Source organism: Mauremys reevesii, linkage group 8 (genome assembly GCF_016161935.1).
Source record: "Mauremys reevesii isolate NIE-2019 linkage group 8, ASM1616193v1, whole genome shotgun sequence".
Taxonomy (NCBI): Eukaryota; Metazoa; Chordata; order Testudines; family Geoemydidae; genus Mauremys; species Mauremys reevesii.
The window spans coordinates 6231730-6258341 of NC_052630.1; the positions used below are offsets into that span (position 1 = coordinate 6231730).

Genomic DNA, 26612 nt, shown 5'->3' on the forward strand with positions numbered 1-26612 from the left:
CAGAGTCCGTGGTCTCTCTCACACCTGACTATTGCACAGACTGGGCTAGCTATGGCGGCATTTTCTTCAGCAGCAACCATGGCGGCTGGATCTTCGGCCGCCCCGGTTGCCGCCAGCATTTAGGCAGAGGGAGCTGGGGCAGGGAAGTACGGGGAGGGCTGCCTGCAGCAAGTAAAGGGGGTGGGGCGGCACACAGGGGAACTCCCTGCCCTAGCTCACCCCTGCCCCGCCTCCTCCCCGAGCACGCCGGGGCTGCTTCACTTCTCCCACCTCCCAGGCTTGCGGCGCCTAAGCTGATTGGCGCCACAAGCCTGGGAGGCGGGAGAAGTGAAGCAGCGATGGCGTGCTCGGGGTGGAGGCAGAGCAGGGGTGAGCTGGGACGGGGTGGGTGCCTCAGGGTGGAGCGGGGGGTGAGGAGCTGCCACAGGGGGAGCGCCTCAGGGCGGAAGGAGGCAGCTGCTGTGGGGGGAGGGGGAGCGCCTCAGGGTGGGGGCTCGGGGATGGGGGAGGGCGCAAAGTGGAAGTTTCGCCTAGGGCACGAAACATCCTTGCACCGGCCCTGATCACAAGACACTCGTGTAGTCCTTCTGGGCTGGCCTCAGCATGTGAGGAACAAGCTCTGGGCAGAAGGCTGTGATGCTTTCGAATGGGTGTTGAGATGCCCACTTTGGGTGGCTGGTTTGCATCACACATGGCAAAGATCCACAGAACACATTACAGACCTCAGCTGCCTGCTTCGCCAAAGCAGCTTCACTGCCTGATTCACCCAAGAGGCGACAGTTATTGACGGTGTCAAATAAGCAGAAGTAGCTGGCTGCGACAGACATGCCTGTTTTGCAAACCAGACACCCCCCCCACCCCACCCCCGGCTCTTGGCAGCGGGCAGCGACCCCTGGGGGTCATTGTGAGAGTTTCACTGGAGGAAGAGCTGGCCCCCACTCTCTCAGCTGCCAGGAGAGCGACTGTGATGTGAGGAGAACAGAAGTACTTGTGGCACCTAAGAGACTAACACATTTATTTGAGCATCAGCTTTCGTGGGCTACAGCCCACTTCATCAGATGCAGAGAATGGAACATATAGTAAGAAGATATATATACATACAGAACATGAAAAGGTGGGAGTAGCCATACCAACTCTAAGAGGCTAATTCATTAAGATGCGGTACAGACTAACGGCTGCTAATCTGAAACCTGTGATGCGAGGGCTGGGCATGGAGGATGTCAGGGGCGGCTCTATGTATTTTGCCGCCCAAAGCGCGACAGTCAGGCGGCTTTCGGCGGTGCGCCTGAGGGAGGTCCGCTGGTAACGTGGATTCAGTGGCATGCCTGTGGGAGGTCTGCCGGTCCCACTCCTTCGGTGTACCCGTCGCCGAATTGCCGCCCAAGCCGTGGGACTGGCAGACCTCCTGCAGGCATGCCGCTGAAGGCTGCCTGACTGCTGCCCTCACGGCGACCGTCAGGCCGTCCCCCGCGGCTTGCTGTCCCAGGCACGCACTTGGTGCGCTGGTGCCTGGAGCCGCCCCTGGAGGATGTGAAGAAAGCAGGGCCCGTAGGGCTCTGAAATGCATGGAAGCACCCCCTGGCCCAAGCACTTCAGCGCATTTATCTCATTTCTAAGGCTGAAGGCAAAACCAGCTCATCCGAATGCTAAATGGAACCCAGGCCTCCTGCCCTGGGTCTCTGCCAGGCTGCGCCAAGGAGTGAGTTCCAGAGAGGGGTGGTGGGTGAGGAAGGATGGTCCAGGGGCTGACCTAGCACTGGAGAGAGCTGGGTTCAATCCCCCAGGCTTCCCCTGTGCCCCGGGGCAGATTACTTATGGTTATGTGTCCATGCTGGAGCTGTAATTTCCAGCCCAGGTAGACACCCCCCACCTAGTGTGTTAAAAACAGCAGTGGTTCTGCAGTGGTGCGAACAATGGGGCAGGCTCATCGCTGGAGTATGCATGTAGGGTTTCAGACAGGGTGGTACTCAGAGTGGCTAGCCTGCCATGTTGTAGCGACTGCACTGCTCTTCTTAGCATGCTAGCTGGAGTAGAGCTAACACAGGTATGTCTCCCAGAGCTGGAAATTACCCTCCAGCCGTCCCCTTAGTCTCTCTGTGCCTCAGTTTCCCAGCTGTACAATGGAAGCACTTCCCTACCTCACAGGGGTGCAGGGGGTTGTGAGGTGGGGGCAGATAGATACTACCACCTACTCAGTTATTCCCCGTGGTGTAGTTGTGCATTTGATTTTTCCTTTAAAAGTGATACTTTGCACTGTCTTGACTGAATTTCACCTTGTTGAATAGTTCATTGGTGCTGCTAGGCATCTCAGCTGTTCCTCACCTGGGCCGTGTGTGAACTAAATGACTATTGAAATCCTCCCTGTCGCTTCAGAGACAGCACCATCTTTCCTCCAAGTGCCAGTCCTGTCTCCCTTTCTCCCCCAGCTCCAGCTGGCCACACGAGGCAGACAACTTCCACCAGACCCAATGCCAAAGCTGCCCGGGGGCTGGGCTGGCAGAAGGTTCTCTGACAGACTCAGCTAGCACCTCCCTCCAGCATCCTCCATCCTACCATCTCCATAATGCCCATAACGCCCCTGCCCTCCTGGGGCAGGAAGGTAGAACGGCTGTGAGTAGCAATACCAAACGACCTGACCTCAGCCATTCAACCCTGCTGCACCAGTCCCCTCACTCCGGCCAGTGTCATGAACCCAGATCACTGCTGATGTGGCAGCATTGGAGTGGGGAAGGGGTGCATCGTTGCCTGACTCACTGATCACACTGCTCTAAGCCCCAGGACAGTTCAGAAGTAACTATTGGATCTACCTTTCTGCCCTCCTCCTCTGGACACTTCTTATGTGATAAAACGTGGCGTGAATCCTAACATCGACTGAGCGCCACATTTAAAGGTACATTTATCAGACCCTTTGCTCAGCATGTTCTCTGTCTCCCTTTCCCTCTCTCTTGGCCTCGTGGTCCTGTGGAAACGCTACCCTTATTGGCAAACCCTCCGTCCCTGCCCTCTGCCCAGTACCCGGTGTAATTCCAGGATCGGCGACGCCTGTCCCTCTTTTGCAAGGCACTCTGCAGCCACTTTGAATTGCAACTTCTGACCTGATTTTTCCCGCTATAAAATAAGCTACTTACTTCTCCACTCCGTCAGGAAACTTACGCCAGCTCCAACCTGAGCAAGGGATGGGAGAAGAGAGACACCCCACCCCATCAGGAATGTTTACTCTGTCCACATTTAAATCTATTTCATAAGTGCCGAAGCCCACCCCTCTGCCCATTTGCTCATTACCCCTGCCCTCTACTAGCCTCTATATTTGGCCACACAATGGCAAATCTGTGCAGAAATATTTTTCCCGCAACTGTTTCCAAATCATACACATGGCACACTATGCCAACAGGCTCCGGCGCATTATCAAGGCAATGTAATTACCATCTGAAAATTGCCTGCGCTGGCAGAATAAGAGAATCTCTCTCTGATCTCTTTCCTTCCTTTTCCCCTTCTCCGCTCCTCTCACTTTCCCAGTCTCTCTATCTCTCCCTTACATGGGGAACGCTCTGGGGAGCGGGAGAATGGAAACGTGGGTCTGAAAGTGTGACGAGGTGCCTAGGTCAGTGCAGGGACACTGTTACACGGTACCGGGGGAGATTTCAGTGAGCACATCCCTGGAGTAACTCGCCTTAGATGAGTAGAAAGACTCAGTAGCTACAAACTGCCGGAAAATAGTCTCAAGAAAGCACATAGCAAGCAATGTCTCAGACAAAACACGTGTCGTGCATATAATGCTTTGCACTCTCATAGTGCCTGGCATCCACAGATCTTAAAATACGCTGCACACATTGGACAATGGAGCTTCACAACCCTTTGGGGGTGTGTGGAGGGGGGGTGTTTGTTTATGTGGGAGAACTGAGGCATGTGGAGATATAAGACTGAGGGGGAACCTGATAACAGTCTTCAAATATGGTAAGGGCTCTTATAAAAAGGATGGTGCTCAATTGTTTACCACGTCCACCGAAGGAAGGACAAGAAGTAATGGGCTTAATCTACAGCAAGGGAGCTTTTGGTTACACATCAGGAAAAACTGTACGACGATCAGGATAGTTAAGGACTGGACCAAGTTAGCAAGGGAGGTTGTGGAATCTCGCTCAGTGGAGGTTCCTGAGAACAGTTAAACACCTGGCAGGGATAGTCTAGGCTCATTTGGGCCTGCCTCATCAGGTGGGTGGGTGGGTGGATTAGATGACCTCTCAGGGCCCTTCTAGCCCAACTTTCTATGATTTGCCCAAGGTCACAGCAAGTCTGTGGTAGAGCAGGGAACAAAATCCAGTTCATCTGTCTCCCAGGTCTATGTTGTGCCAACAAGCTCATGTGTCCACCTCCAAGCTTTGAACTGGAAGTCCTAGTTCTTTAACACATGCCCTCTGTAGCGGGGTGGTCACCCGCTCCTGCCCTAAGGGGTTAAAACCAGCCCTTGGAGAGGGCTGGGGCTGGGAGCCTTAGGCTGGGCTGATTGGGAGGCAGCCTCAGCTGTGGCCACGCCCCAAACAGACTCAGCTGGCCCTATAAAGGCAGGGAAGCCAGGGGCAGACACATACTCTTTCTCCGTGTTCAGAAGGAGAAGGGCCTGGCTGTAGGGAGCTTAACTAGGTACCTGGAGGGGAGCAGGGATGGGGACAGGCCAAGGGAGCTGGGGAGGCTCCGGCCTAGGAAAGCCCCAGGCTGCAGGCCTGGTGAGGCCTATTAGGTACCGGGGTTGCAAAGGGGCAGCCCACAAGCAGGCAAAGGCAGCAGGTCCAACCCTCCCTGCCTATGATGAGTGACTGATACACTGCAGTCTGCTCCAGTGAACGGGCAGGCGCTCTGACGACTGGAGAGCTAATTCCCAACAGAGACCAGCAGGAGGCGCTGCAGGGGTGAGTCCCACACTGCTACACCCTCATAATAAACCATTACCTTGCTTGCAGAAGCTACCATATCAATGAGGACTTTATGGGAGGAGGAAGAAGCAGGTCAGGAGGCTGACAAGGCTGCCTGATGTGTATGATAATATTTGTATGTGCATTACTCCTGGCTTGGACGGATTAGATTTTTATCAGTAAATGTTGATTTCACCGTACGCACGCTCACCCCAACAAAAAAATGTTTCCAGCGATAATAATAAAAATGTAAAGATAGGCAATGCAAGAAAAATGCTGCTTGGGAACGTATTAGAGTTTGATGGGAGGATACTGACTTCGCCTACGCTGATGTGTGATGTTGACCTCCCCCATAATTTTGCACATCTGTGAAAATTTAAATCTGCGAAAAGAGAAAAAGATGTATTAAGATAAACATTGACGTTCTCTTTCGAAAGTCTAAAAAAATAAAAACGGAATTCTGCCCAGCCTAAATACTACACTGCTGAAAAATCTGCAGCAGGAAATACCTGGGATCAAGCCAACAGGAACGGGGCAGACCACGGCTGCACAGTTGTATGTCCGAGGCATTGCTGGTTGACAGAGTAAGTCGCTGGCTTCCAGCGTGCTGTCTCGACTGTGTAGTGAAAAGCCATGCCAATCAGCTTAGAGCGTCATGGCCAAGTGGGCTGGAGTGGAGTGCTAGCTGGTAAAAGGGCAGGGAGTGGAGACAAATGTTGTTTTCCATCATAGAGAAGGGGACAGCCTGACAGTTGTTAACAAAGCTTTTATTGTCTCCTGCAACCATCTCCAAGGAGCAACTGCTCCTAATGCACCTAATCGCATCACAGGCGTGACTGTCACCCCAGCCAACTGGGTTATACAAAGCAGATGGGGTTGTGTCACCCAGAAAACCAGGCTTGGGTGACAATGCTAGTTAAGTGACCTGTCCACGGGGAGGTAGCAATGCCAATCTGTCAGTACTAGGACATGTCTAATTTGGGGGAGAGGGATAGCTCAGTGGTCTGAGCATTGCCCTATTAAACCCAGGGTTATAAGCTCAATCCTTGAGGAGGCCACTTAGGGGTCTGGGGCAAAAAATTGGTCCTGCTAGTGAATGCAGGGGGTGGACTCAATGACCTTTCAAGGTCCCTTCCAGTTCTAGGAGATTGGTATATCTCTAATTATTTTATTTTTTTATGTCTCATTAGATCCTAGGTGGGGGATGGGGATGCAGAGGGATTCAATTTTTTTTTTTATACTAGGGAAAGCCCTGCCTTTTCCCAGCGGTTGGACATTTTCCCTCAGGCTGTGCCATCCCCTTCTCTGCCCCTTTCTCACCATGCCCCGCCGGCTTGGGGAGAGAAGGGAAATGGGCTCAGGGAAGCGGCTCGGGGTTATAACCAGGATGCCCGTTCTGCTGATTGCCAGGATGCCACTCTAATTGCCAACAGCAGGAAGTTGGCCGCGGGGTGTTCCTCTCTGCTCCTGCAGCTCTACCCATCTGCAGCGATCCTCTGCTCCCTCTGCTGACCCCGAACGGCTTTGGAGCTCGCTGCAGGGGAGCCTCTGGGGTACATCGAGCTAATGGAGGGGTTCTCAGACTTTGTACTGGTGACCCCTTTCACACAGCAAGCCTCTGAGTGCGACCCCCCTTATACATTAAAACCACATTTTTACATATTTAACACTATTATAAATGCTGGAGGCAAAGCAGGGTTTGGGCTGGAGGCTGGCAGCTCGTGACCCCCCCATGTAATAACCTCGCGACCCCCTGAGCGGTCCCAACCCCCAGGTTTGAGAACCCCTGAGCTAATACTGTCTGTTGCTGCTGGGCCAGCAGGTGGCAGTGTGGACTGACACAGATGCTGGAGCCGTATCGCAGGGCTGGCTGTTCTGCCTTGGGGGGGCAGTTCTCCGGCTGGGGTCCGGGGAGCGCAGGCGGTGGAGGGAGACTCCTTTGCACATTGACAGTAAGGCTCCCATTGGGAGAACTGTCTGTGTCTCTAGCAGCTAAGGTCAAGCACCTCCGTGCTAGTGTCAGGCACCATCAGACCTCAAGGGACCAGACAGCAAGTGTGAAAAATCAGGACACCTTTTTTTTTTTTTTTTTGGACGGGGAAGTGGGGAGTGTAGTTGCGCATATAAGACAAAGCCTCTAATATCGGGACGTCTGGGCACCCTAGTCAGACCTGCCAGCACCTGAAAGCGATGGACAGGGCCAGGCTGCAGAAGAGAAAATTCAGTGACACACATTGGGTTGAAAGCGTGATGGAATGGGGTGAGTAGATTTTCACGGACGTGCTTGTCTAGCCGCCTCAGCAGGTGCCTTATTTCTCCCACCCCATCTCCCAACAGGCAGTGCAGCCAACTCTGATGTTTCTCGTAAAGCCCCCGCTGCAGGAATCAGGAACTTGCGGAAGAATTTCCACTGCTCTTTGTGGGGGAAAAAGGAACTTTCAAGCCCCAGTCGATGCAGAGAAAAGCTTGAGAACATGCAGCGAGTGCCACCGAAAGGCTCAGAAACCAGCCGGCAAAGAAAAAGATCCCAGCCTTTATTACTGGAATAAAATCTCTTGTTTTAAGCAAATCTTTGAATTTGGGGCGCCAGACTCGTGATTTTTTAACGCTTCGGGTTGGCAACACTGAGTCACTCCCATTGACTTGTATTCTGCCTAGAGCAGTGGTTCCCAAACTAGGGGTGCGGCTTGTTCAGGGAAAGCCCCTGGCGGGTCGGGCCAGTTTGTTTACCTGCCCTGTCCGCAGGTTCAGCCGATCACTGCTCCCACTGGCCACGGTTCGCCGCTCCAGGCCAATGGGAGCTGCGGGAAGTGGCAGCCAGCACGTCCCTTGGCCTGCACTGCTTCCTGCAGCTCCCATTGGCCGAGAATGGTGAACTGCGGCCACTGGGAGCTGCGATCGGCCGAACCTGCGGACGCGGCAGGTAAACAAACCGTCCCGTCCCATCAGGGGCTTACCCTGAACAAGCCGCGCCCTAGTTTGGGAACCACTGACGTAGAGGATCAGTCCATCAAGATGGTCAGGGGTGCAATCCCATGCTCTGGGCACCGTTAAACCTCTAACTGCCAGAAGCTGAGCTTGACAACAAGGGATGGATCACTCCAGCGTGGCCTGTTCTGTTCATTCCCTCTTGACTCCTGTTCTGCAGGGGAGGAGCATAGGGCTCCTGCTGAGGAGCCTTTAACAATCCTTTACCAAGGGCCCTTCCTGGTGAATTTCCCAGCCGGGCGGCTTGAACCCTAAATCCATGCCTGAGAGTAGAGTGGAAAAATAGGAGACATTTTGCCAACAAATATAGGGCCCATCCCTTGCCAAAGGCCCCGTCGCCATATGTAGATGGCTCTTGCTCTGCTCTTTCACTGGAAATAGGGGCAGGAGGCGCTGAGCTGGATTTGGGGCCATTCCTTCTGGCAGTGTCGTTCCACATGCAGGCCTGGCTGGAGACAGCAGGCAGGGTGCTCCCTGTGCAAACAAGATCTGCCCCTCGACTCCTGAGCGCATCCTGTTAATCACTAACGGTGCCCTGGCCCCACTGATGTCAACCTGAGTTCTGCCATTGCCTTCAGTCGTGATCACTGTCATGGTCCCAGCTCTCCAAGTGCTTTATAGAGGAGGTCGGTATCATTACCCCCATTTTGCAGGTGGGGAAACTGAGGCACAGAGCGAGCTGTGACTTCCCAAGGTCACCCAGTAATGCAGTGGCAGTGCTGCGAACAGAACCACTGTTTCCTGAGTCCCAGCCCACAGCTCAATCCACTAGATCAGTGGTTCTCAACCAGGTGTCCCGGGCCCCTTGGGGGGCCATGAGCATGGGGCCACCAAGCATGGCCGGCGTTAGACTCTCTAGGGCCCAGCAGAAAGCCAAAGCTCTGCCACAAGGGACTGCAGCCTGGGACCCTGAGCCCCACCACCCAGGGCTGAAGCTGAAGCCTGTGGCATGGGGACCCCCAAACAATTGCCCTGCTTGCTACCCCTTAACACCAGCCCTGGCTTTTATATGCAGAAAAACAGCCATTGTGGCACAGCTGGGCCGGGGAGTTTGTTGTAACTGTGATGCATTTCAGTTTCAAATATAGAAATGGCCCCAAGCCCTCTATCTATGATCAGTGTGTTCACACTGTTTCACAAGAGACTGAACCAATTTCCTGGCCGTTCATGATCATGAAAGAGCAAATATTTGCTTTCATGGGGGCACAGGTCTGCAGGCAAAAGAATTGTGCATGAACTCGTGCACCTCGCTCTGCACATGCAAACCGTCTACCTGCACGTGCAACGCAGGGATTGTTTGCACTATCGTCTGTTTCATCCCTTGTGCTTTCTACATCTAGGAGAAAACCCCAGCAAATAGACTGGAAGTGCCAAAGAAACAGCCCGGGGGTGGTCGCACAACTGACCCTTTTAAAAACACTTGAGAAATGGACTCGCTATAGGGGCTATCTGTGCAATAGAGAGCAGCAGGCCCGGGGCACACTTCCTGGAAAGAAATATAGGGCCTGATTCTCATTGACAGGAAGGCAGTGGAGAGGCCTCAAAGCGGGCAGGCCTCTTTACCCTGCTCGAGTGGTGTAAAAGGGCCTTCGTGTCAATGAGAATCAGGCCCCTAGCGATTTCAATGGGAATCGTTTCCCTCCCCTTCTCTGGAGCATGGCCAGACTTGTGCCTTGGTGCCTGGGACCCTCTCTCAGCTGTTTGCGGTAGCTCTGGCAACTGCCCGCGACGCAGCTGCCGAGGGCTGGGCGCTCGCCACGTCATTTGAGTCTCTCTCTGGTAGAGCCCAAGAGCCCCCTGATGTTGGAGCAAGTTCTGCCAGCCAGGAACGGAGCCCCCACTACAGCATGGACCTCAGCTCCTTTGAATCCCCACAGGCCAATGCTGGCGGGATTGCTGGGTTAAAATCCCTGCTCCGGGAGGTCCTGCTGAAAGGTGCTAATGGCTGCCACCTGGTGAGCCTTTGACTTATTAAAGTCCAGGGGTGTGCCGAGCCCCTGCCCTCAGCCTCAGTGAAAGAGCAATGGGAGTAGGCAGTAAAGCAGCTGCCTGCAGCTGATGGAGGCTAGGACGCAAGGCACTAACGTGCATGGCTAGGCCTGAGCAGAGCTAACCCGGGTAGATTAATAGGGGTTTTCCCTAGGGGCAAGTGCAGGGGCTAGGGCAGACGATTGATTTGCATCCTTTGCAGGCTATTTGGCTGGAGGCAGAACAACCTGTGAGCATGAACCAGAAAGCAGAGACACGTGGAGCTTCTTGGGCGTGCCGGAGCGGCAGACTGGGGGATTTCTGAGCAAGGAAACTGCCTGCTGCTGTTTCTTTCTACCTCTCCTCCCGCTGTGGCTGCAGCAGCCCGGAGATGGAAGTGGCTGCTGCAAACAGCGCACGGGCAGGGGGCTTAGAAATGTCAAGGTGCAAAGCACTGGAAATTGGAGGGCCCCGAGTTCCAGCTGCACACCCCAGAGCTGCTGTAAGCCAGGCCTGGTACGTCACCATGCAGCCATGGGTTACGCTATGACCACATTCAAGTTAAGACTCTTAGTATTTCCATTACCAAGCCCAATTTTTAGGTGCTTGCAAATGGCTGAAAACCCTCCTTGGTGTCTGACCCGAGAGGCTGCTCCTCTCTCAGAAGAGAAGGAATTGGGCCTTTTCAGAGAGCACAAGGGAAAGACACCATATATGGTCTGGCTCTTGCTGGATCTCTCCTCACTTATATGGAGGATGCATCCCTTTGCCCCTCCACTGTCCTCTCGTTCACTCCCATGCAGCGTGATACTGACACCGGGAGTGACCACCAGAGATGCTTGAGCTGGGAGCCCCCACAGTTCAACGGGGCAGGGCATTCTCCATGAAGCCCCGAAACTTGCTTCCCTCCATGGTGGGTCAGAGCCCGGCTTCCTTAGTTAACTTTCCTGCAGCCTGCGATTTCCCCTGAATCAGGGTCAGGGATGAGCTGATGGGGCAGAGGGGACCATTGCATTACGGTCATTGGTGGACGTAGCTTAGTGGTGGCACAGGCAGTTTGATTTATATATATTGAGCATTTAACACAATTAAGCTCTTTTGTATTCAGAGGGTATAAGACTCATGCCATAAAACTGAAATAAGCGTTATCTCCAGTACGTGCCACATAATGCACATCATGAGACTGAGGGCGGTGGCATATGGCCGCTGTGAAAAGCACCAGGGCTAGCCTTTCCCACCATGCTGTGCCCTACACGGGGGGGCTGCAGTTCTATCTCTGCAGCCTGGAGAGGCACCCGGGTTATCCCTCTCATTGCTCTTGTCCTGGATGTGGCGGTGCGTATAATGAGATGCACTACTGAGCTCTGCTCCCACTGGGGCAGCGAGATGTTAAATCAGCGTGAGGCAGCAGCTGGATTATTTCTCTGACCCCTGTTGCCTTTTCTGAGTGAGGGTGACATAGGGCAGTTTGCTGGTGCATGTTCTTTCTAGAGTGCCATGGGCGAGGGCCGCTCAGGGCAAACCAGTGGCTCTCCTGGTGGCCTCTGCTCCTGCCTGGGCTAGCTCGGATTGGAAGGCTCTGGAGTGTGTGACGTCGCTCCACCGGAGGAGAGGAAACAGCTGCATTGCAACGAGGGCAGGCTGCACACTGCCATACCGAGCGCTGCTCTGCACAGCTCCTGGGCTGTCTCACTGCAGGCTGAGAAGGGCTGCTCCAGGGAAGAGGCCTTGGCAGGACATGTAAGTCTGAGCCTGGGAAAAGGGTCGAGGGGAAGCTGGAGAGTGCCAGGGCTGATTGCGGGGAAGGGGGTCTGGCCAGCCACTGGACTAAAGGCAAATCAATAGCCCCTCCTGTGTGCATTGCAAAATGTTCAGCGTGCTGGTGAGTTTCAAGGGTTTTTCTCTTTTGAGTAAATTAATGATTATTTATTATTAATGAAAATCACCAGAAGTCTACCTGGCGCTCTCCAAACGGAGAGCAAGCCCCATTCGGGAGAACTGGGTAGCGTTTCTGTAACTAGAGACGGCTGGGAGCTGGTGGGTGTGTTCTGGGCCCCTTCCCCAGGGTGTCTGTCTGTGTGTGTGTGCAAAACCCAGCCACAAGGATAAGCCTGGCTTAGCTTTGCTTGTCCCAGTATTCGGGCAGAAGACAGAAAAAGACAAAAATCCCAGTGACACACACCTTGGGATATGGGTTAAATCCACGAACTTCGTTTGGGGAAAGCAGATCCCCAGGGAATTTTGCCTCCTGTTTCATAAAATGTCCCGTGCAATAGTTATTTTATAATGTATATTTTTAAAAGAGTCATGACCCTGTGGGGAGATGCTTGAGCTCTGGGACAGTCTTGGGGAGCTGGGGTCACTTGTCCTAAGGCTTAAGGCTGAATTTAAAAAAGCAGACTGCATTGGATTTGTAGCGTCCCGCGTCTCTGTCTTCTGAGGTGGCGCGTGCATCTTTTTTTAACCCTCTCGATGTTTCATTTGCTGCCCTACAAGGCACTTCTTTTAATGTGAAGAGCCCCAAAGGGCTGGTGCAGGAGGTCCCTGAGCCAATCCCGATTCCAGGGGGATGGGTGGAGACTGTGGCTTCATTTTTGCTCCGGGAATGACCTTCTGAAAACCCCCTCCTGTCTAAAGCAGAAGTAAACCCCTCCTGAGGCTGCCGCCTGGTACGGTGCTGGGTAACAGCTGGCAGGGTGTGTTCTCACAGTACCGCTGCCAGCCCGCAAGCTTTCAGAATAACCCCTAGGCCTCTTGTCTCTCTGTCCATGCTGCACCCTGGCATGACTCTGCAGGGCTGGGAAGAATGTAAAACCAAAGCCCTGCTGCTTAGAGGAGCCCTGCAAAGGTGGGCCAGGCTGGCTGGGGCTGTGAATCCGTCAGTAAAACACAGGGGCTGTGGCTGGCCCGCACACCATGGCTTTCACTGGCCCGTTTGGGGAAGGGGAGCTCAGGACAATTATCCTGCCACTGTACCAAGGATTTAAAGGATGTGGGGAGGGGCTGCTGAGTGCCCAGACACCCTGGGTGCAACAGCAGAGAGCTCTCCACTCTGGTCAATTATTTACTAGGTGCTGTGAGAAAATCCCTATAAGCCCTCCGACAGCATAATGAGCAGTGAATCCTTTTGTCCGCCCAAGAGCCAGCAAACATGGACACACCAGCACCGCCTCCTAGATTCCCCCGCCCTGGCCATCAGGGCTTTCCATTGATTCCCTTGGTCCAGGTCGCTCTTCCTGGTGTTCAGCAGTCAGGGAACGAGCTGCGCTTGCCAGGAGAGGCGGCAGCCCGAATTGTCATGTGGGGCCAGCCCCCCAAGTAGGGGTCCCGTCTGCCCCTCCCCAGCTCACGTGCCGCAGGCGCGAGGCTGTGCGGCACAACGGTGCGTTTACTATCTCATCCCCCATCGGCCTGTCTTTGTCTTCCAATGAGTGTCCCAAGTGGGGATCGGCTCTTGTGGTTTGTCTTTTCATAGCTGGACCTTGCCTAGGCAGTTGTCACGGGAGGGGTCTCCCCTAGGAGCAGGGGGATCAGGAGCATGTTAAAAAGCAGTGCTGGATGGGGCTGTGGTGACTCCAGCATGGGCCTGCTCCCATCCAAGAACGGGGATCATGCGGAAGGCCACCTGCAACCCTGAGCAGCTGCTCGTTCCGGGAGGGGATCCAGGTGCTGTCGGGAGCTATCAGATCCCCAGTGAGATGAATTTGGCTGTCTCTGTTGCACATTTCTCTGGGGCTGCATGCAGAAGTGGGAGCCAGGCCCGGGTAGGTGATCTGTATCAGAGGAAGTAAAGCAGGATGCTTGCATAGGGTACAGGCCTCTTCATTTCCTCGCAGCAGTATTCACAAGCAGCCCTCTCCCCCACCCGGGGCCCCAGGGAGGGGCCCCATCTGTGCAAGTACCCTCGCACGGCGCCGCCCCCTTTCAGCACAGCTCTCCCCCTCGTGGAGCCGTGGCAGGTGCTGGGCACCCTTTGCAAAGCCTGTCAGTTCAGCTGCCCTGGGCCCTGAGCCCTGCACGTTCCTGGTATTTCGCTCTCCGGGCTTGCTGGCTTCAGTGTTTGTGGATAAAAGCCCAGTTTTTGGAGCTGGCCCCGAGAAAATATGGCCTCAGTGAAAGCCCACATCAGCACCCCCCAGGCCTGGCTAGTGAAGACCAGCAAAGCTGCAGAGTTCTGTGCCTCTTGGCCAGTTTGTGGTCAGACAGCGCAGCCCGTGCTGCTGGAGGCTGAGGAGTGACTCCAGCTGGTTTTTGGATCCCTGCCCTGCAGCCAGACTGCAATGCAGGGACAGGCTGTCAGCCAGGAGCCAGCCAGGCCTCTTACTGCGAGCCGGGCTCTCTCATTGGAGATCCGAGCTGTGCGCTCTCCACCCGCCCCTGCCAGACATTTCTCTCCCACCCTCTCTGGGCAGAGCTGCAGCCAAGAGGATGCCTTCGGAAAGAGAATAGGAAAGCAAAGGGGGCTGAAGAGGCCACTGGGTTTCTCAGCAGAGCATAAGAATCATAAGTAATTCTCAGAATCACAAGTAAAACTGTGACGATGCCGGATGCTTCTGTCGCATCTCAAAGCACTTAATTCATGTTTGGAGAGCACCACAGTGCTCTCCTGAGACAATACTGTTATCACCGTTTTAGCAAGGGGGAAACTGAGGCACGGGGGAGGTTAAGTGACTTGCCTGGGGTCACCCAGGAAGTCGGTGGCAGTCAGTCAAGAAGAGAACCCAGGACTTCTGACTCCTCGCCTCATGAGGAACAATGAGGCAAGTCCACCCTTCCTGCTGCCCCTGGAGATGATTGTGGTGTCCGAAATCCAGCCGGACGACCTCCCCTCAGGCTCCTCTGGGGCTGTGCGGGAGATGAGCCTCCTGTTTGAATGCAGTTAGCTTTGGCCGTTCGCACACAGGCTTTGTGGAAGTGGACAGGATGGAAAGTGAAATGTATTCAACGTATGGTTTTGAAAAGTGCTCCCAGCCCGAATTGCTTCTCTGGGGCTTTGCCACTATTGAATTTTCCTGCAACATGGTGCGTTGGCTCCAGGAAGTTGTGGGGGATACGAGTTGTCCCGAGACCCGATGGGTGTCAGATAACACTCAATAGACTCATTCATTTCCAGGCTCCGTTATCCAGCTGCTTCTCTCCCTCCATCATCCTCTGCTTCTCCCTAGTCCCGAGGAAAATGAAAATGGCTCCCCCTCTTTGGTGAATCTCCTCCCTGTGGGGACGGGGTGTCCGTTGCCTGGTGGCCGGCAGTGACTTTAGCGGTGAGGGCTTGTTTCCGTTGGTGTAAAATCTATCTTAAGGTAGGAGTATGGTGAGCTGCCATGGAAACCGAGCTGTATTTCCTAGGGTCGGGTCTCTGTATGTCTCTGGCATCCGGCTTGATTTCTAGTCTAGGCAGAGTGAGGGGCCCCTGAGAGGAGGCTGCACAGCGCGCTGCAGACCTTGAAATGTGGCACTTGGTCCTAGCCCCGGGCTCCCCTGAGAAATAAGGGACTGGTTGGAGCTGAGGCGAGATTGTGTCTCTCGAGGGCCTGCGGGATGAAATGGCGAACAGGGAGCGAACCAGCTGCTCTCTAGAACGCAGCGCAGCCCCATCCCGCCCTGCCGGGTCTCTGAACACAACACCCCACTGCAGGGGGTCTGGATTGTGACGTCGTCACTTGTAGCAGGGGCTTCCTCCATCAGGCATTGACCTCTGCTGCTGCCTCAGTTTCCCTTCTCCCTCTGGTAAGCCTCCCACTGCAGGCGTAGTCATAATAACCCTCCCCTGCTGGGAGTTTGGCTTATTAACAGCGTTCGACACACGAGCCATCTGCCCAGCCTCCTGTGCGTCACAACCTTTGGTGCAGGGCTCTTCGCTCTGTCCCTGACGAGGCTTTCCCGCCATGGGCTTGCTCTCCCCAACCTCTCCTCTCCAGCTCCTGCCTCCTGCAGGCTTGTGCTTGCCAGGACTTCTGCCTGGGAGCTCCTGAGAGCCTTCTCCAGCCTGCTGTCTCCCACAGGCCCCCTATACGCTGTCACCCGGGACTCACTTGCCTCATCTGTGCCAAACGAAGCGAGGCTGAGCCCAACTGCCTTGTGCCCTGAAAGGGCCAGCACTGGAACTGGTGCTCTGGGACCTGTATGTACCCGGGGACCACTGCCCTGCTCCACCAGCCACCCCTGGCGCCCTGGGTGGCTCTCCTGGCTGGCAGGGCTGCCCAAAGATTTTGTAAGATGTGTCTGAATGCCTTGCGATATCTTGGGGGCCAGCGCAGCATCCTCTCCTCGTGGGGATGCAGCCCCTTGCAAAATAGGATCCCGAACCCCGACTGGGCTGTCTGGACGCTATCGCAGTGCAAAGGAGGATGATACGCGAGCTGAGCTCACCACAGGGTGATGCCAAGCCAAGATGGCATGACGTTGTTCCAGAGGAAAATGTCTCTGAGACGGTTAGCGTTCCGCTGGCTCCTAATATCAAGTGCTGTCAGTATCAAGCCCAATTCTGAGGTCCTCGCTCAGGCACACTCCGGTTGACTTCAAGGACTTTGTGAAAACGGCTGAGCATGCCAGGATCTGGCCTTCGGTTTCCACTCCTGATGATCCTGGGCTTGAATGGGGCTTAGGTTCCAAATAAAACCTGCCTGCTGGTATGGTCGGTGGCTTCGTTGGGAGAAGCCAAGCACTGGAGTAGCAGAGGCCAGGCCTTAGGTGCGTTGGCAGAATCCTGGAGGGGAAGCTTGTTCAGTGCTGCCTGCTCTGTACCTGTCCAGAGCGATTTGTTCCTCCCCTAGAGGCGTTCTCCAGTAAATGGCGTACGTAAGAGAGAACAGCTGGGAAAGCAGAGGGAGAGGAGAATACAAGGTGACTGGAGCAGGAATAGGGGAGCTTTTGTATTCATGACAAAAGCTGAATCTTCCTGACATGCTCCTGTGGGGTCTGGTTGTTTTATTGTAACACCAGTTGCCGTGGCAGTGCCGAGGTTTAATTACAGCCAGATGAAAACACACAGGGCCTGATCCAAAGTACATTGAGTTCAGTGGGAGACTTTCCATTGAATTCAATGGGCTTTGGGTTGGGCCCATCGCCTCTGTAAATTAGTGCCAGCGGAAGGAGGTCTTAAAAATTGAACTGGGCCACGACAAATTGCCTAGGGAGGTTGTGGAATCTCCATCTCTGGAGATATTTAAGAGTAGGTTAGATAAACGTCTATCCGGGATGGTCTAGACAGTACCTGGTCCTGCCATGAGGGCAGGGGACTGGAGTCGATGACCTCTCGAGGTCCCTTCCAGCCCTAGAGTCTATGAATCTGTGAATAACTTGTCGCCAGCAAAGCTATGGAGACTGAGCGGCCGACAAGAGACAGAACACCTTGAAGTGATCAGCCGGGGACAAAACTCTGGGGAGGGATCATCTCCCGCCAGCCATGGAGAGCTCAACCCTACGAGGCAACAGCAAGAGCATCTCAACCACTCAGGATGCAGGGAGGCAGAGCGGGTCTCCTAGGTAACCAGGTCTCTGCCCAGCGCAAGACTTCAGGGCTCTGTGCTGAAAAGCCAGTTCCTCTCGCAGGCTTTCCACTGGGGAGCGGGCTGCCAATGGCAATGTTCCCCGGGGACCACGCTCTGCTCCTTGCTGACTCAAGTGCAACTTACTTTGTGTTTCTTCCCTCCCTCCTTCCCTGGTTTCTTGGAACGATGCTCCATGTGCCAGCACATAGCAGCGGGATTTCTGCCCTCCAGGTCTATCAATACATACAGAGTGGCTCTAGGGAAGAGAGGGGATGAAGGGCAGAGCAAATCTGGGCAGCATCTCTGCCCGACAGAGGCATCCGTGCCCTGCAACAACTGTATTGGGTGTGTGAGCCTGGCCAAGCCTCGGATAGGGGCCAATAAAGGACGTAACGGACCAAACGTCTTGCCTCAGTTACGCCGGTGTAAATCTGGAGTGGATCCCCTGACTTCAGTGGCGTCACTCCGGGCTTACATGGCTGTGACTGAGAGCACAACCCCCACCAAAGTCATTATAGCTGTTGGGTGAAAGGACATCTTGCCTGACGTTTTTCTTTCTTTCTGCAGCTCCCTCTTCCTCCTCCCGCGTTGATTCTGACCCAGAAGCCATGGCGCCCACAGGCAAGGTACTGTACTAACTCTAGCCCATGGGACATGCACTGGTTACCTCCTGCCGACTCCTCTGCAGAAATGGAGAGGCTCAGGGATCCCCCGTGCACCATTTTGTCCTTGGGACAGACCCACTGGTTCACTTCAGTGGTTTTGTGCCTCTCTGGCAATGTAAAGCAGCCGGTCCTGGCTTAAAGGATTGGCTACCAAGAATCCATCCCATATTTTGCCAGGGGGCTGTGTTAGTGAAGCTAACAGGTTGATACAATCCACCAACCCAGCTTATAATTCTTGCCATAGTGGTCCTGGGTAACTCAGCATTTCTGCTCAGGGTGGGGGCAGTTTCGTTGTTTCACACAGCTTTAAGGCTGAGAAGCAGGAAAGCAACCACAAGTTTGGCAGCTGGCGTTGCTTTTCAGCCACGAGTCATGAGCTTGAGATCTTGCTGACAGACACTGTTTACCGTCTTTCAGCCTTCGGCTAGCGCTCTGTGTAAACACAAAGTAGAGGCACAGTAATCCAAACGATTGTGATCTGAGTGGGGCTGGGAAGAAAGACAGAGGGGAACACAGATGGGAAAAAAGAACTAGTAGGAAAAGAAAGAAGAAAAAAAGTGGGGGCGAGGGAGTCAGGAGCCTGTATGGGGACAAAAGAAGTCGCGTGTAGCACAAACTTCTCATTATAGATCAGACCAGTTCATGGCCTTCAGCCCAGATTCTGATCTCAGCCACCCCAGTGTAAATCTGGAGCAACTTCACACAAACCGAAGGACTGACTCCTGATTTACACTGGTCTAATGGAGATCACAGCCTGGCACCACTTCCCTGGTTTTCCAAGCAAGTGGTGCAAGTCCTGTTTTTAAAATGCCTGGGGTGACGGTTGTGGCTGGATGCCAGGCAGGCTCTGGAAGTTTGAGAAGTTCTAATCCAGAGCTTGTTGCCAAACCTTTAGATGTAGTGTAGACAGGGGGAGGAGGGGGACGAGTGTGAGCGAAGGGAAGGGTCACCATGGCTGTCCCTGCTCCAGGCTAGAGGAGCTATCTGGGAGTGATGTTTAACAGCCACAGGTGGGGGCTGTTTGCTACAAACCCTGCACTTATATCAGATTGGGAGAAGGGTCTTTCTGCCTGCTCGGCCCTGTCCTTAGTGGGCACTTCAGCGATCCCACAACGTCCCAGCCTGGCCTCTCATCATGCCTAGAGGAAACCGATCTGGCAGCTCCCCTGAAGGAGAACAACTCTGTTCTGCTAAGAGAGCAAGTCCCTTCACCTGCCATCTGGCAGCTGCCGAGCCCCAGGGGGTCTTTGGTGTCAGTGAGGTCTGCACGCACCCACGCCTGTCACTGCTGGAGGGCAGCTCCTGCCACCTGATCCCTCGCAGCCCCCATGTGCAGCTGGGGCTGGCGCTTGCAGTGGGAAGAAGTGCCACTGGTCAGCGTGTGTTATGTCTCCCTCTCTGTGCCTGATCCACACAGGGTGTGAGTCTGTTAGAGCCCCTGGCTCCTTAGCTCAGGCTGCAGGGCCTTGTGTGCCTGGATCTAGAGGGCCCAGTTCAATCCCAGTGCTGGCCAAGATGGTGGCTGTCATAGTGGCAAGGGGTCAGCACCGCTCCTCTCCCTAGGGGTGTCCAGGTGTTCCTACAGGACACTTGGGCAGGAGGGGTGGGTGAGGAGCTGGTGTTCTCTCATCTCATCCACTGGGCAAGTCCTGTCACTGAAACAGGGGAAGTCCCTTAAAGCGACAGACAAATAGTCACACTGTAAAGAAAGTGACCCCCGAGAGAGGTAGCGAGAGCATAGGGAGGTGAGCACGTGCACCCAGGGATTAGGGTGCTGAGGCTGTGTGAGGAGAAGCGAGTGAAGCTGTGCAGGGAATTCAGCTTCCACCCAGCACAGAGCAGCTGCCTATTTATAGCGAAAAGGGCTCCAGCTGTCTAGAGGCCCCTGTGACTCAGAAGTGGGGGATGGGAGCAGGAGGGAGTGAAGTCTATGCGCTACATAAACAGCTGAGGAAATGAGGGGAAGGAAGGCTGCCCCCATTCCCAGCATCTCACGCTGCTGCGGCCCAGCAAGGCAGGAATGGGGGTGGGGGATGTTATTGCCCCAGGAAAGCTCACTACTAGCACAGAGCAGCCTCTGCTTCCCCTCCTCCGATTCATTGTCATAGGGGCTCTTCATTCCTGCCAAGTGCGTATATATACAGCACAGTTTTGGGCTCCTGCGTTTTGTTCCCAGCTCTGCTACTGACGCACTGTGCAGCCTTGCCCATGGCACTTAGCCTCTCTGAGTCTCAGTTTCTCCACCGGGCTCAGAGTGGTGTGGCTGTGAGGGTGAACAAGTTAATGTTTGTAAAACACATTGGGACTATGAAGTGCCCTGTCAGTGCTGGGGACGATTAAAGCCTCTGCCCGAGTGGTGGGCGCTGAGTGTGTCCCTGCCAGCGTGATCTATGCCCTCCCTGCCCCCAGGCAGAAAGAAGTTCTGCTGGTACCTGATTAGCCACCCAATGAGCCCCTGCTCTGAGCTCTCCCCGGAGATGAGTATCCACGGAGAACACGCCCCACCCCCCACATTCTGCGCGAGTCGGTGACAAGTGACTCCTTTGCCGGTGGCTTGGCCTTGTAACGGTTATTCACGTCTCTCCAAGGCATTTGTGCGGGAAGCGGCTCACACTGGGAATAAGGGACCTCAGGAGCTTCCTTACGGGAAAGCAGGGATAACGCCTTGCCCTGCCGATGAATCACCCGCAACATGATCCTGCCCTAGCAGCAGGGAGAGTGATCGGCTTCTCTTATTAGCCATGCCAGAGACTCTGCACACGGCCAGCTTTTCCCGCTCCGGGAGGGGATGGTGGCTAGAGCAGAGGTGCTCTAAGAACAGGCTCACGGTCTCCTGCTTGAGTCACCAGACCCTACTGCTTGCTTTTTGCAGATCTACTTCTTCCTGCTGTGGTCTCTCTTCAATTCCTTGAACTGAACCATTGTGGAGGTTGAGTGTTGTTAATCAGGTGTCATATCTGCTGTCCAGTAGAGCCTCAGCGGCTCACAGTTCTGCTTCCGTGTTCCTGCACAAGCTCTTTTCTAGATTCTGCCTCTGTGATGGCTGCTTCAGCACTGGGCTGAGAGGAAGGCGTCGGTGGCTAAAAATTAGCCAGGCACCATGAGGGAAATCCTAGTTTCTCCCAGTTTGACTTGACTTCTTCATTCTTAGACTCTATTCCTGTGCTATAACTGTGCATGGTGACTTGATAGCAACACGGGGCATAGGAATTGCCATGGTGGGTTGGACCATGGGCTAGGTTGGACCTAGGATCCCATCGCTGACCTTAGCCAGTACAAGAGGCTTCAGAGGAAGGTGCGTGAAACCCCAAAGGCAGGTGATGGGACAACCTGCCCCTCAGGGAGCCTCCTCTCAACCCCCCGCGGCTGGAGGTTGGCATGTGCCATGAGGCAGGAGGCTTTGCATCTCTCCAGAGCATTTTGTTTTTGAGTGTTCACTATAACAACTCTGGCTGGGCCTGCCTTCCGTATTGATGGCCAAGCCCGCCTGGTCAGTTGTGCTAGAACCGCAGAGCAGCCGCGCACACTGGAGCAGCTAGGACTGCAAAGACTAAGGGTTCAGGGAGGATCCTGGGGCCTGATCCCTGTGGTTAGAGCAGGCCCAGCTGCCTCAGGGGCCCGGAGCACAGATGATTGCCGCACCGTGGGCTGCTGGCCGGGCTGAGCTGCCTCGCTCCGGAGAAGGGCCAGGCTGGAGCAGAAACAAAGGCAAGGTTCCATCAGGGCACAGGGAGATGACTCCTCTGGGAAGCCTCCAGCTCTTGGTGGATCTGGGCCCTCTTTCACCGAATCCCCCTGTGGAGGCCGGGTGACAAGCCCAGTGGTGGAATTCAGCTGTGGCTGGGTGGATCAGATGTCGGGTTTGCCCCACGCGTTCACATTGCCGCCCTCACGCCAGCTCTGGCCAGGCGGTGGAGAGGAGCCTCCAGCTGGCGCTTCCTCATTTGTTTTCTTGTTTCCTCTCTCTAGGCTGGCAGGTACAGGGGCTCCGTGAAGGAGTTCCCGAACTTCAACGCGAGCCAGGATGCAGAGGCTCTGTACAACGCTATGAAGGGATTCGGTGCGTACTTTCCATTGCCGCCACGCTAAGGGCCCAGTCCACTGTCCGTCGAATCTCCAGGGGTCTTGACGTTAGTGGCTTTGGAGCAGGCCTTGTGCTGGCATTCTGCTAATAGCTGCTGGGGCGGCATGGCCGGGTGTGAGCGGAATGGAGGGGTGACACTGGATTGTCCCTTTTCTGAAGGCAGGGGAGAGCATTAGGGGGAGAAGGCCATGAAAGCACCTCCCTAGCCCTTCAGTACTGCCCCCTCCGGTGCTGGCAGGCTGCGCACACTTCATCACCTCCCTGTGCCTCCATGTAATTGGTAAACGAGGATGCACAGTGCATGTGTTTTCAGGGCACCGCTGCCTGTTTCTGTAGGGTGCTGGAGTGGCTTCATGATGCACAAACACCCTTCCTACGGGAAATGCCCCCTGGCTTACCTTGGGGTCAGGGAGAGAGAAGAGGAGGACATGTCTGCAATGTATCTGGGGGGCAGGCAGAAGGCCCAGCGCTTCAGTCTGGATCCGACCTGGGACAGTCTCTGGTGCACAAGTGCAGGATCCCCACGGGGAAAGCGAATGATTGGGGCATTCCCTGTGCTAGCGTGCTATGCCCCCCTTTCCCGAGTGATGCCCCTGAGACCAATCAGTCCATTGCCCAGGTCCCAGGCAGGCCAGCCGTGGATGGGTGCGCCCTGGTCGCAGCTCTCTGTCCTACCAACTCCAGCACAGAGCTGGAATCCGCTTCTGGTCCAGGCAAAGCTGGATCTTAGAGCAGACCCAGATCAAGGCAGTGGGACGAGGGTGACTGACCATGTCTCCCTGCAGGCAGTGACAAGGAGGCCATACTGGACCTGATAACATCCAGGAACAACAAGCAGAGAATTGAGATCAGCCAGGCCTACAAATCGCTCTACGGAAAGGTAACCCCAGAGAATCGGAGGGTGACACATCCTGCTCTGTGATCCACAGGAGAGGGACCCTTTGCTGCCTCCTCCCAACCAGAGCATGCAGGATGTACAGCCCCCTGCTTCTCCCAGTCCCTGCCAGACTGGCAATGGGCGCACAAAGCAAAGCAAAATCATTGGGAAAATTCGCTAGCTAACGGCTGGGTGGGGGAAAGCCTTCCGATACCCATGGCCAGCCCGGACTCTGCCAGCAGCCCTGCTGAGAAGGTCATGACCTCCTCCCAGACAGCTAACGAGGCTGTCTTAATAAGTCCTTTCTCCCGGAGAGTCTGCCACTCATGCATCCTTCTCTCTCTCTCCCCTTGCACTCCCTTCTGTGCCCGGTGGCCAGGACCTGATCGCAGACCTGAAGCGGGAGCTGACGGGGAAATTTGAGAGGCTGATTGTGGGTCTGATGCGGCCCCTGGCATACTTTGATGCCAAGGAGATTAAAGACGCCCTTCAGGTAAGGGGCAGGAAAGGGCACGCTCTGACCATCCTGGAATACGGTATGTGCTACAGCAGGGGTTCTCAAACTGGGGGTGGGGACCCCTTAGAGGGTTGTGAGGTTATTACATGGGGGGTCACGAGCTGTCAGCCTCCACCCCCGCTTCGCCTCCAGCATTTATAATGGTGTTAAACATGTAAAAAAGTGTGTTTAGTTGATATGGGGGGGTCGCACTCAGAGGCTCGCTATGTGAAAGGGGTCACCAGTACAAAAGTTTGAGAACCCCTGTGCTACAGCCTAGTTCTGGGTGTACTTATTCCCGCTTCCCGACGCAGTCCCCCAGAGGCTGCCCTTCTCGGCTGATACCCACCTGGCGTCAGCACGTGACATCTCACACAGCGGTTGTGTTTCCTGCTTGCAGGGCATTGGCACTGATGAAAAATGCCTGATTGAGATCCTGGCATCCCGGACCAACCAGCAGATACACAACCTGGTGGAAGCCTACAGAGACGGTTAGCATGGGGGACAAGGGCGTCCTGGCTTCTCTGGGGCCAGGAGGCCAGCAATCACTGCCCTGTGGGCAAGGGAGGATTTAAGTCAGATGGGGCACAGGTTCACCAGAACTAGAATATCCCCCAATAGCCTCTTCCTCTGTGTTTCCCCCTTCGCTGCTCCTGAGATGCACTCCTCCACTCCAAACTCTGTGCATGCTTCTCGGGGGCACCTGCCTGCATCCTCGCATGTTGGTGGGAGAAGGCCTCGCACTTCCCAAATGTTGCTGTTGCATTTGTACTCATCTTTCTGATTGGTGCTGGGCAGCTGGAGTTAGAGAAGCGAAATATCTTTCTTTGAGAAGACAACCGATTTTTTTAACAAAGGAAATGCAGTAGATTGAATCTGCGTGGATGTCAGTAAGGCATTTGACACAGTTCCACATGGGAAATGGTTAGTTAAATTGGGGAAGATGGAGATTAATATGAGAACTGAACGTTGGATAAAGAAGTGGTTAAAGAGGAGACTACAATGGGTCATGCTGAAAGGTCAACTCTCAGGCTGGAGGGAGGTTACTAGTGGAGTTCTCAGGGATCAGTCTTGGGACCAATCTTATTCAATATTTTTATTATTGACCTGGGCACAAAAAGTGAAAGTGTGCTAATAAAATGTGCAGATGACACAAAGTTGGGAGGTATTGCCAATATGGAGGGGAACTGGAATATTATACAAGAAGATCTGGATGACCTTGTAAACTGGAGTAATAGAAATGGGATGATATTTAACAGTGCAAAGTGCAAGGTCATGCATTTAGGGATTAACAAGAATTTTTGCTATAAAATGGGGATTTATCAGTTGGAAGTGACAGAGGAGGAGAAAGACCTGAGTGTGTTTATTGATCACAGGAGGATGACTATGAGCTGTCAATGTGATGCGGCCGTGAAAAAGGCTAACATGGTCCTGGGGTGCATCAGGCAAGGTATTTCCAGTAGAAACAGGGAAGTGTTAGTACCATTATATAAGGCACCGGTGAGACCTCAGCTGTGTGCAGTTCTGGTCTCCCATGTTTAAGAAAGATGAATTCAAATTGGACCAGGTGCAGAGAAGGGCTCCTAGGATGATCAGAGGAATGGAAAACCTACCTTATGAGAGGAGACTCAAAGTGGTTCTCAAACTGTGAGTCGGGACCCCAAAGTGGGTCGCGACCCTGTTTTAATGGGGTGGCCATGGCTGGCTTAGACTCGTTGGGGGCCGGGGCTGAAGCCTGAGCCCCATCATGCAGGGCAGAAGCCAAAGCCCGAGGGCTTTTCAGCCTTGGGCAGCAGGGGTCAGGTTACAGGCCCCCTGCCTGGGCCTGAAGCCCTTTGGCTTTGCCCCCACCCCCACCTAGGACAATGGGGCGCAGGCGGCTCAGGCTTCAGCCCCTCCTCCTGTGGTCATGTTGTGATTTGTCAGACGTTTGCGAACCCCTTGGGCCTAACCCAAAGAAGGCTAAGGGGAGATAGGATTGCTCCTATCAATACATCAGAGGGACAGATACCGGGGAGGGAGAGGAGTTATTTAAGTTAAGCACCAATGTGGACCCCAGAACAAATGGCTACAAACTGACCATCAACAAGGTCAGGCTTGAAATTAGGTGAAGGTTTCTATCCATCCGAGGAGTGACGTTCTGGAGCAGCCTCCAAGGGGAGCAGTGGGGGCAAAAAACCTAACTGGCTTCAAGATTGAGCTTGATAAGTTTATGGAGGGGATGGTATGACAGGACTGCCTGCAATGGTGTGGCCCCGTCGGGGACTGCTGGTAGCAAAAATCCCCAGTGGCTGGAGACGGGACACTAGCTGGGGCAGGCTCTGAATTACTACAGATAATTTTCTTGGGTATTTTCCTGGTGGGTTTTGCCCACATGCTCAGGGTCTCTCTGATCGCCAGATTTGGGGTGAGGAAGGAATTTTCCCCTGGGTCAGATTGGCAGAGACCCTGGTGGTTTTTTCACTTCCTTTGCAGCATGGGGCAGGGGGTCACTTGCAGATTTAAACTGTGAATTCTCTGTAACTTGAAGTCTTTAAACCATGCTTTGAGGAAGTCAGTAACTCAGCCAGAGGTTAGGGGTTTATCACAGGATTGTCTGGGTGAGGTTCTGTGGCCTGCAACGTGCAGGAGGTCAGATTAGATGATCACGATGGTCCCTTCGGAGTAGCTGAGTAAGGATATACATTACCATTTTAAACCTAACCAGTGTCCCTTAAGTGACTTCCCACAAGATGTCATAAGAACATAAGAACATAAGAAAGAGGCAAAGGGTCAGACCAAAGGGTCCATCTCTAGCAGTATCGTCAGTGTCCACCGCCAGTGGCCAATGCCACCCCCTCCAGGGGTGAACTCAACAGGCATCACTCGATCCTCTCTCTCCTGCCATCCATCCATCTCCAGACTCTAGGGAGACACCATTCTACATTCCCACCCATCCTATAGCCATAGCCATTTATAGCCACCCACCATTTTGAATTCCCCCAGTCCCTTTTTGTTTTTAGCCTTCCCTAGCCCCTCACCCCAGGTAAAGAAGGAGTAAGTCAAGTTGACGCTGTGAAGAAGAAGAAGACTTTTTTTGTTTTTTTTGCTGCCTGCTGCCTATTAATTTTTGGTGACCTTGTTCTTGTTCTTGTATT

At 54.2% G+C, this 26612-nt stretch overlaps 1 protein-coding gene across 4 annotated transcripts in view; it reads left to right on the forward strand.

The window, feature by feature from the left end:
• The first annotated feature begins 11346 nt into the window (after positions 1-11346).
• The window catches only part of ANXA6 (annexin A6), a 38211-nt gene continuing 22945 nt past the window's right edge, over positions 11347-26612 (forward strand). The window contains exons 1-6 of one of the 4 annotated variants that reach the window (XM_039484702.1): positions 11347-11603; positions 17921-17979; positions 21988-22078; positions 22888-22982; positions 23359-23472; positions 23876-23966. In XM_039484702.1, coding sequence (XP_039340636.1) covers positions 17962-17979; positions 21988-22078; positions 22888-22982; positions 23359-23472; positions 23876-23966 — 409 coding nt within the window. In that variant the 5' untranslated portion in view covers positions 11347-11603; positions 17921-17961. Of the gene's footprint in view, positions 11604-11633; positions 11746-15105; positions 15125-17920; positions 17980-21987; positions 22079-22887; positions 22983-23358; positions 23473-23875; positions 23967-26612 lie in introns of those variants that run through there. The other 3 variants (XM_039484698.1, XM_039484699.1, XM_039484701.1) reach the window with 3 other exon arrangements.